Source organism: Meriones unguiculatus, chromosome 6 (assembly GCF_030254825.1).
Source record: "Meriones unguiculatus strain TT.TT164.6M chromosome 6, Bangor_MerUng_6.1, whole genome shotgun sequence".
In the NCBI taxonomy this organism is placed as follows: domain Eukaryota; kingdom Metazoa; phylum Chordata; class Mammalia; order Rodentia; family Muridae; genus Meriones; species Meriones unguiculatus.
In genome coordinates, this window is record NC_083354.1 from 71165856 (window position 1) to 71184476 (window position 18621).

The 18621-nt window shown below is 43.7% G+C and overlaps 1 protein-coding gene across 2 annotated transcripts; it reads right to left on the reverse strand.

Moving 5' to 3' along the window:
* Positions 1–8769: 8769 nt before the first annotated feature.
* Btf3 (basic transcription factor 3) lies at positions 8770–16521 on the reverse strand. 2 transcript variants are annotated; one of them, XM_021639592.2, is made up of 6 exons: positions 16365–16521; positions 15741–15809; positions 12793–12906; positions 12080–12281; positions 9975–10031; positions 8770–9072 (listed from the first exon to the last, which is right to left on the reverse strand). In XM_021639592.2, exons 2-6 carry the CDS (start codon positions 15807–15809, stop codon positions 9026–9028), a joined length of 489 nt encoding a protein of 162 aa, XP_021495267.1. In that variant the 5' UTR covers positions 16365–16521; the 3' UTR covers positions 8770–9025. The 2 variants fall into 2 exon arrangements, with proteins under 2 accessions (XP_021495267.1, XP_021495268.1); XM_021639593.2 differs by having other exon boundaries at positions 16128–16488.
* Positions 16522–18621: the final 2100 nt, after the last annotated feature.

Here is an 18621-nt window from a genome sequence, read left to right on the forward strand (position 1 = left end):
TTACATTCAGACTTGGAAGGTGCTAACCAGTCATCCCCACTAGCATAATATGCATTTCCGGGTCCGTCCAGTCTTTGTTCCGTGAAGCTTTCCAATAACACGCAAAAATGCGGGTCAGGAGGAAGCTGAATCAGGAATCATCTCTCTGCTGCCCTCTTGAGGACATAGTTTGGGTTGCATAGGATTCTGCACAGATAGCAAGTGAGGAAATGCAGCGCAGGCCCAAGACAGAAGTCCAGTGTGGGCTCTTCAGCCGGACATCTGCGAGTCCTGCTCTATGCGTGTGTGTGCTCAACCGCACCTGCTTCTGCCAAACGATTTATGTGGGAATTCGCACTGCACACCCTCGCCATCAACCAGTCCCAGCTGCTTCCGACCTGCACAAATTCCGGAACCTTTGGAAGCAAGTCTACATTCTCCCTCCTTTTTTTGTGAGTAAACTTTGCATCAGATCCTTGGACACCCTTGAAAGTCTGGTGCTAAGTAACCAGCATCTTGTTGAAGTGAATTCTATTCTAGCTCGGCACTCATACTTGCAGCATTTAAAAGAATGAAATTTCAAGTGAGAGGCATGAATGACAGGACCCAGCAGGTTAGGGAAGACAGCATTAGAACATCTGTTTTTGCAGTCTATTTGATCTCATCCTTATTAATTTGCACAACGTTTTACAATACACATGGATGCAGACTAGTCTAGGTATATAATTCATAAATAAATCTTCATATGTGTGGAGGAATACTAATTGTTCTTCATTTGGTTATTTTGCTGCTGAAGGGTTAGACAATCATAAAATCCTACAGAGTATTGTGGAAGAGTGTTCATCAGGGTTCTCTAGAGTAACAGAACTTACAGAATGAGTCACTAGAGAGAGAAAGGGGATTTATTAGAATGACTTACAGGCTGTGGCCCAGCTAGTCCAACGGAAGTTCAGAGAGTCTGGTAGCTGTTTAGTCCAGAAGGCTGGATGTCTCAGCTGGTCTCAGTATGCACTGGAAGAAGGCTCTAATGCCAGTGAAGGAATGAACTTGCCACTGAGGTGAGAGCAAGCAGGCAAAGAGCCTCCTTCCCTGTTTATATAGGCTGCCAGCAGAAGGTGTGGCCTAGATTAAAGGTGGATCTTCCCATCTCAAAACATCCAGATTAGAAATGGGTCTTCCCACTTCAAATGATTTAATCAAGAAGGGAGAAAAAAAAAATCCCTCCTGGGTATATCCAGTCGTTTGGGTTTTAGTTACCTCCAGATGTAGTCAAGTTGACAACCAAAAGCAGCCATCCCAAGTCTACCCCTTGCCAGCCTGACACCCAATCATAACTCTCCTTATGTCACGCTTAGTTTCCAAATGACTTCCCAGGTATCTCACCAAGTCTGACGACTTCTCAGCTTCTCCCCAACATACTGATTCTGTGAATCAGATAATATGCTTACGACGGTGTCAACAGTGAGATTTCCAAGCTGTATGGGAGTCTTTGAAAGCCAGAGCACTTGTGGCCAGGATAAATTAGCCCCAGTTCTAGCAGGGGAGGGCCCAGCTTAGGGAGCAAGGACTCCTTGGTCTCGATCTGACCCAGTGAGACTTAAACGCAGTTTGTCCTGTGGAATTTCTGATTGTTGTCTTTTGCATTTCAGGGTCTCTGAACCTACAGCAATATGGTGAATCTGCCTCTTGTGGGACAGAGCTGCTAACGCCGAAGCCCTGGTGAATGGTGGCATGTAGAACATTAATTTTATGCTTGCTCTAGTTGAGAATGGATGTGGCCGAGGACTAGACCCTGCGAAGAGTTCACGCAGAGCACTTCTCTCTTCCTTGAACATGTACCGCATTTACACAAAGGCAAAGGAGGATAGGTCGGGACATAGGAGGCCCCATAGCTGCATAGCCAGGCTGCTGGGGAAGGCTCAGCCACGCAGGGGGTGGAGGCTGGCCAGTGGGCCATCTCAGGCTCAGGTGAACATTGCTGTCTGCAGAAAGTGGTGCAGCTGCAGCTCTGACACAGCAACCTGAGCAGTTGCCCTCTCGGTGTCTTCGCCTCTCTTCTTAGGGAATCAATTTACCCAGTCAGATGAGGCTCCCTCTCAGTGGCTGTTTACTCCAAAACCTGCCAGCTCAGCACCGTACATGCTCGTGGGACCAGGCCCACATCTTGTCGTGGCATAGAACTGCTCTTCTCAAGGTCTCCTCATCGAGTGTGTGCATCCCTACCTAGCCCTGTGGAGTTGGTTCTGCAGCTCTGGCTTAGAGCTCCATTTCCTTCCATCATCACATGTGGGTAGCAACACCTAACAACTGGGTTTTGCAAACCACATCATAGCAAAAGTAGCTAGAGCCCAGCAGACAAGTTTGATGGCACGTGTAGTCCCAGACACATAGGAGTCACTTCACCTGAGTGGATCCCGTGTCTTTAAGCTTCGTGTAGCTTCATCATCACATCTGCCAGAGGGTGGGCTAGGAAGCCATAAATAGGAAAACCACCACTGTGCCTACAGGTAAAGCACATTGAGGGGTCTCTACTAAGAAAGCCATGGCGCACACTTGGCTGGTGAGCACTATCTCACAGGGGCCTCTGCTCTGCAGTGGCTCTCTCTCTCTCTCTCTCTCTCTCTCTCTCTCTCTCGTCTCTGTGTGTTGCCGTGGCAGGTCACTGCTGCCCTCCCACCAGAAAATGTCTTCTGACTTCCTGTGTGGCACTCCTCAGGCTTGAAGTTGTCCCTGCCGTGGCTGCTGCTTAGATCGCCTTCAGGGCAGCTACAGAGCCTGCACGTGTGTCACACACATGTATTTCCAAAGTAGGTGGATCTACTGATGGGGAGTGGTTGGCATGTGCTATGTGCCAGCCACTGGCCACTGTACATCCTCTCTGTCCTCGAGCCCTGCAAGGTGCCTAACAGCTGTAACAGACACCGGGGAGGGGGACAACGTGCCCTGGATCATGTAACTATGAAGTAAGCACGCCAGCTTTCTGACTCTGCAGTATAAACAGGACATGGTCTTTGCCTTCAAGGAATTCCCACTGGAAATAGGGCAACAGATGGTGGGATAGCATATAACTAGGAATTAAATTGGAGAGAAATCAGCGTGGACTGGTGATGAAGGGACATGGAAGTGAAAGAGCTGGAGCTGGGGCTGAGCCTTGTAAGGACCTGAGTTTAGATTGAGGTTTCAGAACATAAAGGATACAAACTTTGTCGTGCATCAAACCTAAGGTATATGAGGAAGAAGTATGAAAAATACCACTGAGAAGCCAGGTTGCAGGAGGCAGGGAAGGCAAGGGGGTCACAAGTTCAAGACCAGCCTGGACTACATAGCAAGACTATCTCAAAAATGATCAAGCAAACACACACACACACAAAATGAAAAGCGTGACCTGAAGATGGCTGAGTGAATAGGGGACACTTGCTGCCAAGATGACTTGAGTTCAATCCTCAGGTCCCATGTGGTAGAAGGCAAAAACTCCTGGAAATTGTTCTTAGACCTACCTCCATGTGAGTGCTGTGGCTGACACGTGTATATGTTGGCATGTGCATACAGGCACATATGAACACATATACACAAATAAACGTAAAAAAAAGTAAAAACAGAACTTTGTAGTGGGTAGTCAAGGAATGGGTATTGAATAAGATGTGGCTGCTGGGCTGGGCTTCTTCTGTTGCTCATCTGGTTAACTCCTAAGAGGTTTTAAGACCAAACACAGATGTCTATGAACTGACGGCCTCAGCGGCTAGACTCTGGACCCATCCCCCTGCTTTCCCAAACAGCCTAGCCAAGTTCAGCACTGTGGAGACAGCCCATCCTGTAGGTGGGCCTGTGCTGCCCTGCCAGTCTTCCCACAGAGACCTTCATTAATCCTGTCCTCCCTTCGGCATTCGACCTGCATCAGGGCTTAAGGCTCCCTGCGAGTACTTGACTCTGCCCTTCTCCTTCACAGGCAATGCCCAGGTACTAACTCCCAACCTCATAGTCACATCTCATCCTATTCTGGGATCAGTTTTTCAGAAGGCCCAATGGATGCCAAATTCCTTCAGAAGAGTAGAGCCTAAGATCTTTGTTTTTCAAACACAATGGCACCACCTATTGAATCAAGGGATATAAACTCTGCTTTTACCTGCCTCTTAACTATTAAAGATGAAAATGCACTCTCATCAAGCCAACCAAATACCTCAACTATTCCCCCACTGTGTCTCACTCTGCACAGCCATAGGGATCGTGTAGGAATACAGAACTACGTTGAGATACAAGTATTTCTGTATCTTGATTTCTATCAATTTTTCTTCATAGCACGTGAGATGTTTTAAAGACCTTTCCAATCAGTAGCTCCACGGTTGGGGATAGGAGTGACGCTCAGTGGCAAATTACTCGCTTAGAATGTGGCAAGCCCTAGGCTTTATCCCGAGCACTGCAAACAGGAGGCCTGGCACCACAATCCTGTGATCACAGTCCTCCAGAGGTAGATGCTGGAGGATCAGAAATTCAAGGTCTGTTCAGCCACACGGAGTTTAGAAGGGCAGGCTAAGCTATGATAGGCTGTCTCAAAATTATCACTGGTCATTACCATCATTAGAGGCTAGGTTGTAACCTACTGGCAGACCACTTGCCCAGTATGTACAAGAACCTGAGTGCAAGCTACAGGACTCAAAAAAGAAAAAAAAAATCTCAGTTTACTTTTACTCACTACATGCCTATTAGGCTGAAATAGCAAGTTACCTTTGTTCTTAGAGCAACTAAGAAAATAACAGACAGGACTGTATATCCACTACAAAGCTCATACCAGGGACCAGGCCTGTTGACCCTTCTTTCACCAGGAGTGAGTCTACTGTACTTGTTTGCCAGATGCCAATGATTTTGAGGGAAAAGGACAAACTGTCAAGGGAAGGAAAGGAGAAGAAATGAGGAGGATGTACTACCAATGCAGAACAGTTTCACAGCAACCAGGATTCCTGGGTACGGACTGGGTAACTCGCCTGCCACCCTCTGCTTCGTGATGGCAAGCTGGACTGCCCTGATGGCGGAGACGAGTCTGCGGCCTACTGGGCTGAGGTGGACTAAAGAAAGTAAAGAACAGTGGCCAGGGCTGGGCATAACTGCTTACTTTCGATCCCAGAACTTGGTAGGCAGAGGGTTTCTAAGTTTGAAGCTAGCCCTAGATAAATCTATACAGAAAGACCCTGTCTTTTGAATAGTAGTAGGTGCTGGAAAGATGGCTCAGAGGTTTACAGGTCCTCTCCCAGAGTCCTAGCATCCACAGGGTAGTTCACAGCTGTCTTTAACTCCTGTTACAGGGATCAAACTCACACAGACAAATGTGCAGGCAAAGCAACAATGCACATGAAATAATAAATAAAGTAGTAGTAAGCTATAATTCTGAACTACCATTTAAACATTTTTATAAATAATTTTTCCATTAGAAATAATTTATTTGTATACTCTAGGTCAAATGCCCAACAATTTCCCAAAGAACTTGATTTTCAAGTATCTCAACCAGAAGACATGGATGTATGTTGACAAGGCTGTGTGACACAAGGACTCTGGTGACTGCTCAGATGAATCAGGTAAAATATAATGTTGGCAGTTCATCCTTTTAATGGGTTCTGGGAGTGGCTGCCGGCCCACTACAATTACATAAAACAGCCCCAGCTTAGAAGCCTGAAATTCCATCCTCTCTGGGCTGCAGGCAGCTCTGAGGTAGAAAGCTGGCTTAGGCAGGCTGCCGGCCTGGTTTCCATTCCTTTTTTTTTTTTATTCTGGCTTCCATTCTTAAACCCATCACCAAAACCAATAATAGGGAGGGAGAGGGAACAACAGTATTTCATTAGTACCTCATTGTATCTATTTAAAGAACTCTCCAGCTAAGATATAAACAAGGACAGTTTTGCATAAAAATGTTCTCAATAGAAGGTTCTTGTCTACTATCAAATTTCATTTGGGTTTCTTAGGCAATTCTGAAAGATCTGTGAAAGGCATATTCAATGCTTTGGCTCTCAGATTAGTTCTAACCTTGTCCTTTCTTCCTCACTTCCATCCTCGTCCCCCACCATTTCACATGACTGATTTCAGTTACTCCTGGGATCCTTCCCTGTTTATGTAACATGTCAGTATGTTTAGCTTGGGCAGACAGGGAGAGGCATTACTGTCTGATTTTCAAATGGTATCTAGAATCTTCAATAATCATCTGCAGTTTCCCTGGGAGACAGTTATCACTAAGATTTTAAACCTAAAGGCTTGTCCAATAGCATTTTTCTTTTCAGCTGACATTTTAGGTATGCTTTTAAAAATAAATATAACTGTCTAAGTTTCCTGGTGCCCAGAGTGCTCAGGCTGGAGATGTGATACTGTTTTCTTTGCCGACTGTGCCTGCATTCCCAGAAGTTGCTGCAAAAATGGCACCCAAGACTGTTGATTGGAGTGATGAAAACCTGTACAACTAAGCTTATGATGGTTTTGGGAAAGCTGAAACATGTTTTTGCCTTAGGACTTCTCTCAAAATGTTGCCATGCTTATCTGCTTTACTTTCCTGGAATACAGAGTAGGGAGGGGTTAAAAACAAACTAACCAACCAACCCTGCACTCCATGTTAACAAAGCAAACAGGCAGAATTCAGACACAACTTTAGGTCCCCATTCTAAAGAGGTTTCCAAATAAACACAGAGTTGTGTGAGAGTAAACAGCTATAGAATTGCTGACTAAAGTTCTAGTGTGTATTTATGCCACGTTTCCTTACCCATCTGTTGTTGAACATCTAGGTCGGTTGTTTTCTTGCTATTGTGCACACTAGTGAGCCCGGATGCCCAAGAACCTCGGTGGTAGGACAGGGAATGTAGCTGTGTCACATGGTAGTGACCTTTTAGGGGAAACACCCTTCCCGATTTCCATAATGGCTGTTGTCTGCACTCCTGCCAACTATAATTAAGGGCTCCTCTTTCCTACATCCTTCTCAGATTTGTTGTCCAACTGGGTAGAGGTGCTACCCCTAAGCAGTTCAATTTGCATTTTCCTGATGGCTAAGGAGAAAACCAGCTGTAACCACTGCCAAGAGATCATCACCAAGACCAGAAGAGTAGAAAACCAGCTGTAACCACTGCCAAGAGATCATCACCAAGACCAGAAGAGTAGAATAGTCTGCTCCTCTAACCTCCTAGTGCCTAAAATTCCTCCCAGAACAGAGCTGCCTGGGTTTAATCTAATTCTACTACTTAAGGAGCTGAGACTCACCTCTCCCAGATACTTTCCTTCATCTGCTTGTGGCTCTCCTTTAGGATTTTAATAACTAGAAAAAACAAATGATCATTCACCAGCAGTAGCTACAGAAATTATACACAAAAGAAAAACTTTCAAGGATATGGTAGATTGTGCTACTGTTATTAATATCAGCTACTCTAAACTGGGGGGAACATGAGGGCAGTCCTTCCACAAACCCGTGGCTATTCCAGTGACAAGTGATGCTACCTGGATAATGTAATCTGTGGTAATTTATGTGCATCCCCTCCCAGCCTGAGTCTGTGGAGCCAGCTGGTGACATTTGCTATCACAAGACCATCACGGTTCTAATTAAATGCTGTTCCTGCAATAACAGACCAGAAGCAAACAAGGCAGCAAATGTGACAAGCCTTTGTAGCAAAACTTTCCTGATAATGGATATCATGAAGAGAAACATTTCCTTATTAATCCATAACTACCAACATACTGTCACTTAATGAACATCAAAAACACTTGAAGGTTTGGTGTACTGGCAGAGGCTCAGCTGGACCTTCCTTATAGATTTAGATCACAACCAGTGAGCAGCCGTATGTACTAATTCTGAGTATGTCACCTCAGAGTTGACATCCTGGGGTGAACTGAGGTAGTACCTTAGGCTAGTACCTAAGTACTCAGTACCTAGGATACTTAAAAAGCACAGCAATAGTACCAGAAATGCGAACTCTCAGCATTCCAGCTTAGCCATTCCATTTGCTTGGATTCTAAAAACGAATTTTCTCAGGTAACAGATTTCTGCTATTCCCTGTGTCAGGATTAGGAAGCGCACCATTACTGGGCAAGCTGTGATGCAACGTGTTTACAACCAACCTGACCCAGGTGTCTGGAAGCCACTTGGGCTTAGCTGTTGGGAACTCAGGATCCTTGTTACACTTTGAGGGATGACCTTCCTTCCAAGGCCACTACCGGCACAATTAACTCTGCACTTTTAACTCCGGAATGCAGCTGTACAGCACCTTAAAAGACTAACTGCAAACTATGGGACACATCTAAAACTGTCTCTTAATGGTAAAGGCAATTCCTAGCTCTCTTCTATGCACTGGGTAGAGCTGAGTAACTGCTAACTCATCAGTCACGGGAATGTTCTGATGGCACGGACCAACACCCTAACACAGTGTATGTTAACATATAAAGAGCTCTGGAAATTAGTAACCAAGAGTACCGTGTAGGAGGTTCTAGTTCGTACCTCCTAAACTTAGGTTCCATTCCCAGCAGGCGCATGCGCACCCACCCACGCGCAGAACCATATGGTCGTCCAATTCCAGGGAGCCAATACCCTCTTCTGACCTCTGCAGGTGCCAGTACACACACACACACACACGTCTTAAAAATGCATAGACACTAACTAACTATATAATTCTAATAAACACCACCAGGAGAAAAAGCACTCGGGTTACCCACAGAATACTGGTCTCAGTACACTCGCCACACAGCATGGAAGCACTAAGAGTTGCTGACAACTGTTCACTGTTTAGATTTTACTGTACAGATTAGTGCCAAATAAAAAAACAATAAGCCACATACTAGGCAAAGAATTTTATTAACCTTTCCAAACTTTATTCCCAGGCTTCTTCAGCTTAGTTTGCTGCAAAGAATGAATTGTATATAAGCAAAAACTGAAAAGAGCTGCAGTGTCCAGGGGGCTTGGGCTTAAAAATATTAGCGATCTAGATTTTATCAGATCCATAAACAAAAGAATTTTAAAAAGCAGTCATGATATAAAACAGCAGCTCCTGTAACTTCTGCAAATGTCACCTTCTTCAGAAGTTGCCTCAGTTCAGTTTGCCTCATTCTTAGACGCCTCATCGAAATTCTCCACCAGATCTAAAAAAAAAAAAAAAAAAAAAATCCCAACGGTAGACACCCCGAAAAAGCCAATTCTACAAATAACTTGCAGATATTAAGGGAACACTTTCAAATGTAAAGACTCGTCACCTCCCATTTGGCAGTCAGTATGGTTTCACATTGCTATTAGAACAGTGACCTCAAGCTTCCTAATGCTTCCTAATTCTTCCCATGTGGTGGTGACCCCCAACCATAAGACTATTTTGTTGTTACTTCATAACTGTTGCAGCTGTTATGAATCGTCATGTAAATATAGGATATGCGACCCCAAAGAGGTTGAAATCCACAGGCCAGGAACCGCTGCATTAGAGTGAGCATCAGGCGTAAAGCATCTGCTCACACTCATCCTCCTGCAACTTCATAGAATCCATTGGTCAATAAATGAGAGCAGAACTAAAGACTATGGTGTCACGATTTAAGTTTTTCTTCGGTTCCAGAGACATTTCTCTAAAGTGGGAAATGTAGGAATTTTTTGATTCTTCCACAGGACAAAACCCACCACTATAATTGGGTTGGAGACAGTGCCGAGAGTATTGGCAATCTCAGCACTCAAGAGGCTGAGCCACAAGGTTCTCAAAGTTGAGGCAGGCCTGAGCTACATACTGAAACAGTGTTTCAAACAAAACTACATACTGAGAAAACCACTGCAAACCAAGCGACTCTGCTTTTTTAGAACACTAAACCTCAAGATATTTAAACTTCTCCATGCTTTTTCATAAACCAGTGCAGTGCATTCAAAAGTGGCTTGAGCTTCAGTTCCTAAGTGAGGTTCCTGTCCTTGTCCTCACACTCACTGCCTTTAACTCATTACCACTCCCACCAGCATCCCAGAATTCTTTCTGTAAAGGTTCATTTTTCTCCGTTGGTGAAGTAATTCTTACCTGGAACTTCATCATCATCATCTTCTCCAGTAGCAAGTGGTGCTTTTCCATCCACAGCTGTAAAAAAAGGAAAATGTAACCAACCCATTTCTTTGGACCAATAAATACCAACCAAAGAACATATAAAACACCAAGTTACAACTTACATTCATGATGTCAACTGACATCTGAAGTTTCACCTACAGTTAAATCAACATGACATTTTGACAGGCACAAATGATCCTCTGGGTACAGCGAAAAAAAGTAGGGAATAGGTAAAACCACACACCAAATTATGGTCAGGATTATTTTTGGAGGCAAATGAAGAGGCCAGCCATTTCCCTAAATATTCTATGCATGGCATAACGCCCCCAATAAATATTCACTGAAATAAATATTAAAAAATTTGCCAAATGTGGTGACTCACACCTATCAATCATAGCACTTTGAATGCAAACTGTAAACTCCAGGCCATCCAGGGCTAATATGGGAAGACGAATCTCAAAAAGCCAAGAAAGGGAAACTCAAAATGGCCAAATTAAAATCGTCTTTTAACTGTTAAATAGCCAGTGCTCCTTTTTCCTCCCCCTTTCCTTTTTAAGACACTGGAGACTGAACCCAGTGCCTTAAACATACAAGCACAAACTCTATCACAACAACAAGAAAAACAGGAAATTACCCCTCCCAACCCAAAGTCAAGACAGTCTACTTTCTTAGGCTTTCAACACATAGAAGTTTTTCAATTTGTTCCTACTTAGGCCTCCCCAGTGGCTGGGTTACAGCCACGGCCCATCACACCTAGACCACTTTTCTCAAACAGAAAGGACTTGAGGGCACACAGTTCTAACCTGTACAGCCATCAGTGCAAATTTCAAAAGTCTAGTAAAGCTCTCAAAGTTCAAGATGATCTAAAACATTTTGATGCCCCTCCCTTAACAATAAAAGCATAAAAAGAGTAAGCATCTAACATCAGCTGAGGAAACAGCAAGCCAGTGTAAACCTCTTGACTTGCCCCTGCATTCCTATTCAATTTTTAAGCACGCAGCATAAAGTCACATGACCAGATAACTAATATTGGTTAATCTGATGCCAAGGATGAAGGAATCTCAAATGAGGAACTGCATTTCTTTATTGCTAACTGATGTAGGTGGGACCAGCCCACTGTTAGCTAGTGCCATCCCTGGGCAGGTTGGCCTGGGATAAGGAAGGCTGTCCAGGGTCAAAGAGTCATCCCTATAAACATTCATACCATCAATATTATACAGACTGAACAGGCTACATTTAGGAATGTATATAGACATATATCCATGCAATAACAATAGGTGTGTATGGGGGGGCATGAATTTAAAGGAGAGCAGGGAAGGGCATAAGGAGTAATGTAATTATAATCTCAAAAGGAAAAGACACTGACTTTGCGGCTGGGAGCACGCCAATAAGCAGTGCTCTTCCATGGCTTCTGCCGCATACTTCTGCCTGGGCTGCCCTGGAGGATCTGGACTGTGAAGTTCAAGCAAATGAAATAACCTCTTTCTCCTCAAATTGCTTTAGTCCTGATATTTATTACAACAGAAATCAAAGAAAACACAGGCTGTTGCACTCAATCCCTATCAAACTATAATCTGAAACACCAAAATACTGGCAGCTATCATCTCTGTCAACAAGAGCTGATTATGTGTTCTAAAACAGTAAGAGTCCAAAAGCCACCAAACACAAAGACTGTAAATAGGGAGACAGAATGTTAGTTTAAGTCTTTATTTTCTGGTCTTGAAACCCAGTAATTTTCCAAGTTCAGTCCCTCAAAGTGCTATTAAGTGTGAGTCACCATGTCCAGCTTGATCAATTCTAAGTTTTAAGTACCAGTAAAACTTAAAATTAACATTTTTCATTTCTAACTACTAAAGATAAAAAGTTTGTTTGATTCAAACCCAGTAAACTGCTAGAAAACAGACATCTCCTACATCAACTATGATGATCACCGAAAATTAGGCGCATCACTACAAGCAAGGACACACACAAGCAGTTAAAGGTCTATTATTCTTTTAGGTATGTGAGCTGGCTTTCTACATCTAAAGACATTCTTCGCAATTCTGAGCCCTGAGATCACACAATGCTCTGAGGATACTCACATTGTTTGGGCAGGGCTTCGGCCAGTCTCCTTAAACTAGTCAGACTGTCTGCACCAAGCTGGTTAAGGATGCTGGGAAGCATTTCTGTCAGCTGCTTTGTCTCAGCGTGGCCTGTAATGGTGAAGGTGTTTGCTGCCAGAGATGCCTGAACTTTAGGGTTGTTAAAGTGGATCACTGTTCCTTGGTTTGTAAACATATTCACCTATAAATAAGAAAATATAATTATTAAAATGATCACCAAAGATGGCTTTAAAAATCAATGTTTTGTGGGCTGGAGAGATGGCTCTGAGGTTAAGAATACTGGCTGTTCTTCTAAAAGTTCAATTCCTAGCAACGACATGGTGGCTCATAACCATCTATAATGAGATCTGGTGCCCTCTTCTGGTTTGCAGGCACACGTGCAGGCAGAATGCTGTATAAATAATAATTCTTAAAAAAAAAAATCAATGTTTTTATTAAACAAAAACTGAAATCTGGCTGATGTAGTTTTCCCCTTTGAAGCACATGTGACAATTACTCTGGAATGTGTAAGAGAATAACTTTCCGGCTTCCAAATCTCCTCGATCACTTGTTTAGTTAAGAGGGTAGAAAAACCTCCCAAGATACTCAAAACACCTAATGGGGCATAAGGTACATTGCTAAAAGCAGAGGCAAGACATCACTTAATGTCTGATCACTGAGACTTTCCAGGCCCATAACGTTCTGACACTTACCTCTTCAATACCAGAGATATTGTTTACCCCTAACTTCTTTAAGGAGAACTGCAGTTTTTTATCGTCTGCTGTGGCTGTTCTGTGAACCACCTTCTTCTTTCTGCGAGCAGTTCCCTGGGGGAGGAAAAGGGCAAACAGCACATTTATATGACAGCAGATCTTTTCTAATTCTTTTCAGATCTTTGCCTCTGTACAAGACAGTTAACAAATGGAAAACGGTGGCACATGCCTTTTACTCTCAGAACTCAAGAGGAGGCAGAGGCGGGTGGATCTCTGAGTTTAGGGCCAGACTGGTCAACATAGTGAGTTTCAGGCAAACCACTGAGACCTAATTTGAAATTAAAAACAAACAAAAACAACAAAAAAACATAATAAAAGTTAAAAGGTAGTTACCAAACCAGGAAGTTAAAAAGGCAAGCTAAGATAGAAATAAAATAAAGGAAAGGAATGACATACGAATTTTTCGTAAGCACTAGTTTGTCAGATGCAAAAATGTCTTTTAAAAAGTGACCAGATGTGATCATGTGTCAACCTAAGCTAGGCCTCATTTACACCTTTGGTTTTCAAAGAAAAGTCAAGAACTTAATTTTCACAGATAGGATAGTATACAAAATAACTAACGAATCTGTATACAGATATGTATTACAGCCAAGAGTAGAAAGTTCTTAACCCACAGGGCTCTCCTCAGCCAAATAAACCTCTTTGATGTTCCTGAAAGAACAGGCTAGGGCTGGAGAGATGGTTCAGTGGTTAAGGGCACTATCTGCTCTCCCAGAGGTCCTGAGTTCAATTTCCAGCAACCGCATGGTGGTGGCTCACAACCATCTATACTGAGATCATCTAATACCCTTTCCTGGCATGCAGGGGTACATGGATACAGAGCACTCACATACATAAAATAAATATAAATCTTAAAAACAACAACAAAAAACAAAAACAAAACAACAACAAAAAAGCAAAACAAAACAAAACCCACAACAGGCTAGGACCCTAGTGCACCTATGAAGGCACTAGGAAGGCACCTCTTCCCTGCATTGCTCAACTCCCTCCCTAGAGATTTCTTCTCCACATGTAAAGGCTCTTCTCAATCACCCAACTGAGGACTTCCATAAGCATCACTGTCTTTTCTAGTTTACTATTCTTTTTTTTTTCTTTCTCTTTTTAAAAATTTTATTCTCTGCACTGGTATGAAGGTGTCAGAATTCCTGGAACTGGAGTTACAGTTGTAAGGTGCCATGTGGGTGCTGGGAATTGAACCCGGGTCCTTTGGAAGTACAGACAGTGCTCTTAACCATTGAGCCATCTCTTTAGCCCCTAGTTTACTTTCTTAACACTTACTCTTAGTCATTTTTCAAAATCCTATTCAAGCCAGTATCTGACCTGTATCTTCCCGCAACTCTGCTACGTTACTTCCAATTGCAGACTATGAAGACTTTTATAACACTAAATACAGTACCACCAGGAAAAATTTACATTCTAAAATAAAGGCTACCACCTATGGATTCACACACAAATGTAGAATTTACTCAAAGGATTGTCAGTTTTTCCATTAAACACTGAAAATGGTCTTGAATAATATTAACCTAAAAGCCTGTGAATGTACAACTGCTCTTCTCTAAGGCAAAACTCACTCATCCTTTAAGGTTTCTTAAAAGGTTCAGAAAAAAAAAAGTTCCCACATTATGACTGGAAACATTTTGTCTTAGCTTAACAAAGACTAGATACAAAGTCTCGTGTATCCGATTAACTTGGAAGGCTTTCATTTTCCCTGCAGCAATGACCTCCAAGGTAAAGGCCAGTGATTGGAGGAACAACCTTGCACACAACCACACCGCTCAAGAGAGAGAAACAAAACCTAGCTTTTTCCTAGCATCCAAAAGCTACTGCCTTAAGATAAAAAGGAAAAGAAACATCTAAAGTTAATGCCATGAATAGAAACTGAAGACTGTAACTGTTTGCAGAAGGCAAATCAGGATACTCACTGCTGGCCAGTCCACTACCTTAGCAGAGCTGTGTCTTATTTAACCTATGGGAACACTTGGCTATCTCACAGAAGATCTTACTAAAGGTAAATGTTAAAGTTAGGACAATTTAATAGGCAATAAACTTGTGCTATGGGAAGGGCCACAAGCTTTACCAAGTAAAGACATGCTGTTTCAACAAGTGCCACACCTTGTTAAACACCAGGAATGTGCTAACAATACATGAAACTAGGGGTTCATCTCCAGCGGACTTCAGAGGAAAGAACCCAACACCAGGTTTAACAGTCTTCCCTGAGAGCAGTATCCACCAGGAGAAACCAACTGGCCAACACATTTCAATCTCCCATTGTAGCATAATTACACAGGCAGAACAAAAAAGACATGTGCTTGGGTAGCATTTTCCGATCTAATGACAACGGTTCATGAATTCCAAAAAAATACACCAAGAAAAGTATCCTCAAATATCCTGGAAAAAGACAACTATCCTGTTGAGCATATAGTTCAAAAAGCACTGCAGAAAGGTTTTAATTAAAAAGCATAAAAGTAGAACAGGAAAAACCAATACAGTCAGTTAATTTACTTATTAACACCCCACCCCCAAACCCTACAATGTTCTAAAAGCAGTGTTGGATCTCAGCACAGCTTAAACAAAACCCCACAGATTTTGTACAAGTCAGGGGTAGACGGTGCACAATGATTTGGGGAAAAAATGTATTTTTCCCCATTAATAAAGTTAAGTAACATTTCTGTTCTGCTTATACGCCGTAATACTGAACATCTTGAAAGTAAAGCAACTTTTTAAAGTGTTATTGTGTCCCCTCCCTCCCAGTTAACATACAGCCTCCACGTTTCTTTGTGTCATCTCCCTTGGATTTGGTAGCTTTGCGAAATTTCCCCTGCCAAGCAAAGTGACGGTAACAGTGCGAGAAACGCAAAGGGAATTTGTAAAAACCAAACCAAACTTACTTTCCCACCAATGCGCACTTGTGCCTGCAGCTTGGCGAGTTTTTCCTGGTTCATGATCGTTTCTTTCATCTGGAAGGAGAGGAAATCCTCAGCAAAGAACGGCCGGGCTCCCTCCAGCATTCCATGCTCGTTATTTCCCAAGACACCCTCAAGGGAGGAAAACGTCCTCCGCAGGCTGAGGCCTGGATCCCAGATTCGTCCCCCAGAGCTCCAAAAGTCGGCTTCGAGCGAGCCGGGGGAGCGCAGGCACCCTCGCCCCTCCCCCCTCCAGGCCCAGACTCGGGCTCAACCCACGGCACACAAGCATCCCCCACCCCGCGGCCCTGGCCGGCCTCGGCCTAGCCAGGGCCTGCCCGGCCCGGCCGCTCTCCGCAGGCCTCGCGGTACCTGAGGCTCCTGTCCTCGGGTTCCGCCGAGCGGTGGAGGAAGAGACGGCGTCGCCTCGCCCCCGGGGCAGCCGCCCCTGGCTCGCCCTCGCCCCCGAGAGTCAGCCTGAGCCGGAGCGCCCGTCCGTCGCATCGCTTTCCTCTCCTCAGCCCTGTCCCTCCCTGGCTCGCTCCTGCCGGGAACTGCCCGCCCCGCTCCCGTCCTCCTCCCACGCCGGCGTCCACAGCCTTTTTGTACCTTGTCGGAGTGGAAATGGGGCCGCGCGGGGGACTAGGGTTCGCGCTCAGGGGGTCTCGGGCAGACCAGCTGAGATAAGGCGCACACACGCGGGGACGCAAGATGGCAGCTAGAGGGAGACCGGAAGTAACGCGCACCACTTCCTCCGGAACTCAGGAAGCGGACTCGGCCTCACTGCGCACGCGCGACCGGGCCCCGGCAGCGGGTGTGCGGGTCCAGCAGGCGGCCAGCTCTTTCTTTTCGTCACACTGCGTGCTAGGCGCGGCCCCGTGTCGCTGCGAGCTCCGTGTGTGCCCGCGGTTCCTGGAAAGGTCACGGATAGATGAGAACGTGAGGCTCCCTGCAGAGCTGTGGCTAAGCCAGTGGCCCCCGTGACCACCCCTGGGGCGAACAGCTTTGTCCAGTGGCAGCAGTGACTGCTCAACGCTTGGTGTAAATAAAGAAAAACCCGCAGAGTCAAAATCAGCGAAGCTAAGGTTGCTTTCCGAAACTAGGTGGCTTGGATGATGTTGAAATCACGATTCAGAGTTTCTGGAGAGCGTCCTCAGAATGCTTTCCGGAGCAATTGCATCTATTCAAGGTTGAAACAGGATAACAGACTTCCCCTGACAACCCTCTCCATTACCATTGCGTCCTTACTAATAGGTAAACAGGTGACTCCTCAGCGAATCGGCGTGGACTTGACCTCGAATCCTTCACAATGTAGCAATTATTTTACCTTGAGTAATTCAACCAGGTGATTTTGGGCCTGTGTACTTGGAGATAAAATCGTGGCTGTGAGTTAGTTTGCTGAGCTCCAGTACAAATTGTTTTGTGTTTCATTTGGTTTATCATTTGTTGTGTGGTATGATGGTTGTTTTGAAAAATGTCTTGATAGGAGTCCTGGCCAGGCTGAAACTCAGAACTGTCCTCCAGCGTCGGGCCCAGTCCAGTGCTGCGATTACAGTCACACAGCACCGTTCCCAGACAAGTTTTGACACAACCTTAAAAACCACCTATGGGAAAAAAATGGAAGCTTAAATAAAAATTCTGTGTGGCCAGCCTTCTTGCAATCTTAGCTATGAAATGTTATTGAATATTAAAAAATGAAAATGTGTTGGAAATTTTAGAGGGAATACATCTGGAAAACTCAAGTAAATGCATACTCTAGCTAAAATCAATTTTTTTCTTTGAAAACTTTTTACAAGAAAGTTTATTGCAGCAGTGATGTGTCATTAGAAAAATCAGGAAGGACAACTTCGTTGCTTTATAGAATAATTGTAACAGTTTTTTTTTCTTGAAACAACAAAGAACAATGTTTCTTTTATCCAAAAGGTTAAGTTTATCACAGAAAATGGTGCCTGTTGTCTAGGCTATGTTCCCCAGCCTAACCATAAATACCCAAATAATCGAGGTGAGGCAACAGTATTCATTCCTACAGAGAATATATAAAGCATACGACTGTATTACATGTGACATATAAAATGTAGAACTAGTTTTTAAAAAGAAATTGGTATATATAGAATATTTTACACTGTATATTATATTGGGGTCATGTGAAACTTCCTAACCATGATATTTTCTCAATTTTTACATAAAACTAGATATGTGACTGATACCTGGCTCATCTTTTATACCTATATTCAAGAAATGTGATTATTTTCCCTTGTCCTTTCATGGTATTGAAGAGTTGTATAACCTTGAAAATCACCACCTAACTCTAAGGGAAGACAATATTTATTTTGACTCTTGGTATTTGTGCTTGTTTTGTGGGCATCAGATTTGCAAATATTAATGGTAATTTATTAATATTTGCTAAAAGTTATAACCAAAGGGCATTGTTGTTTTAATCTCCCTCCAATAGTTACTTGTTGTAGCCTTAACTCAGGACTGCCATTTCCCACATGCTCCCAGTGTCTACAGCAAATGAAAGGCTGACTCCCACCCTTTATTGCTCATACAGAACAGTGCAAGGATTGCTTACTTAGCACATAGATGACCTCTGCCAACAGGGTTTGAAAGAGGGAAACTTGTTTGCTCTCCTTGGTTCATGGTATATGTCTTATCAAAATCTATGAGTTATTTTCATCTCTGACCTGAACTTGAGTTGGCTTCAGCAAGAGCCTGATATTTACTTGATTTTGTGCTAATTCTGAAGGAGAATTATGACCCACAAGAAGTTTTGAGAAATGGCTGAAGGGGAGCGTTCCCATGCTCCACACATACATGTGTGTGTGTAAAGGGGAGGGGACAACTATTGAGAATTGATCCCTTTCAC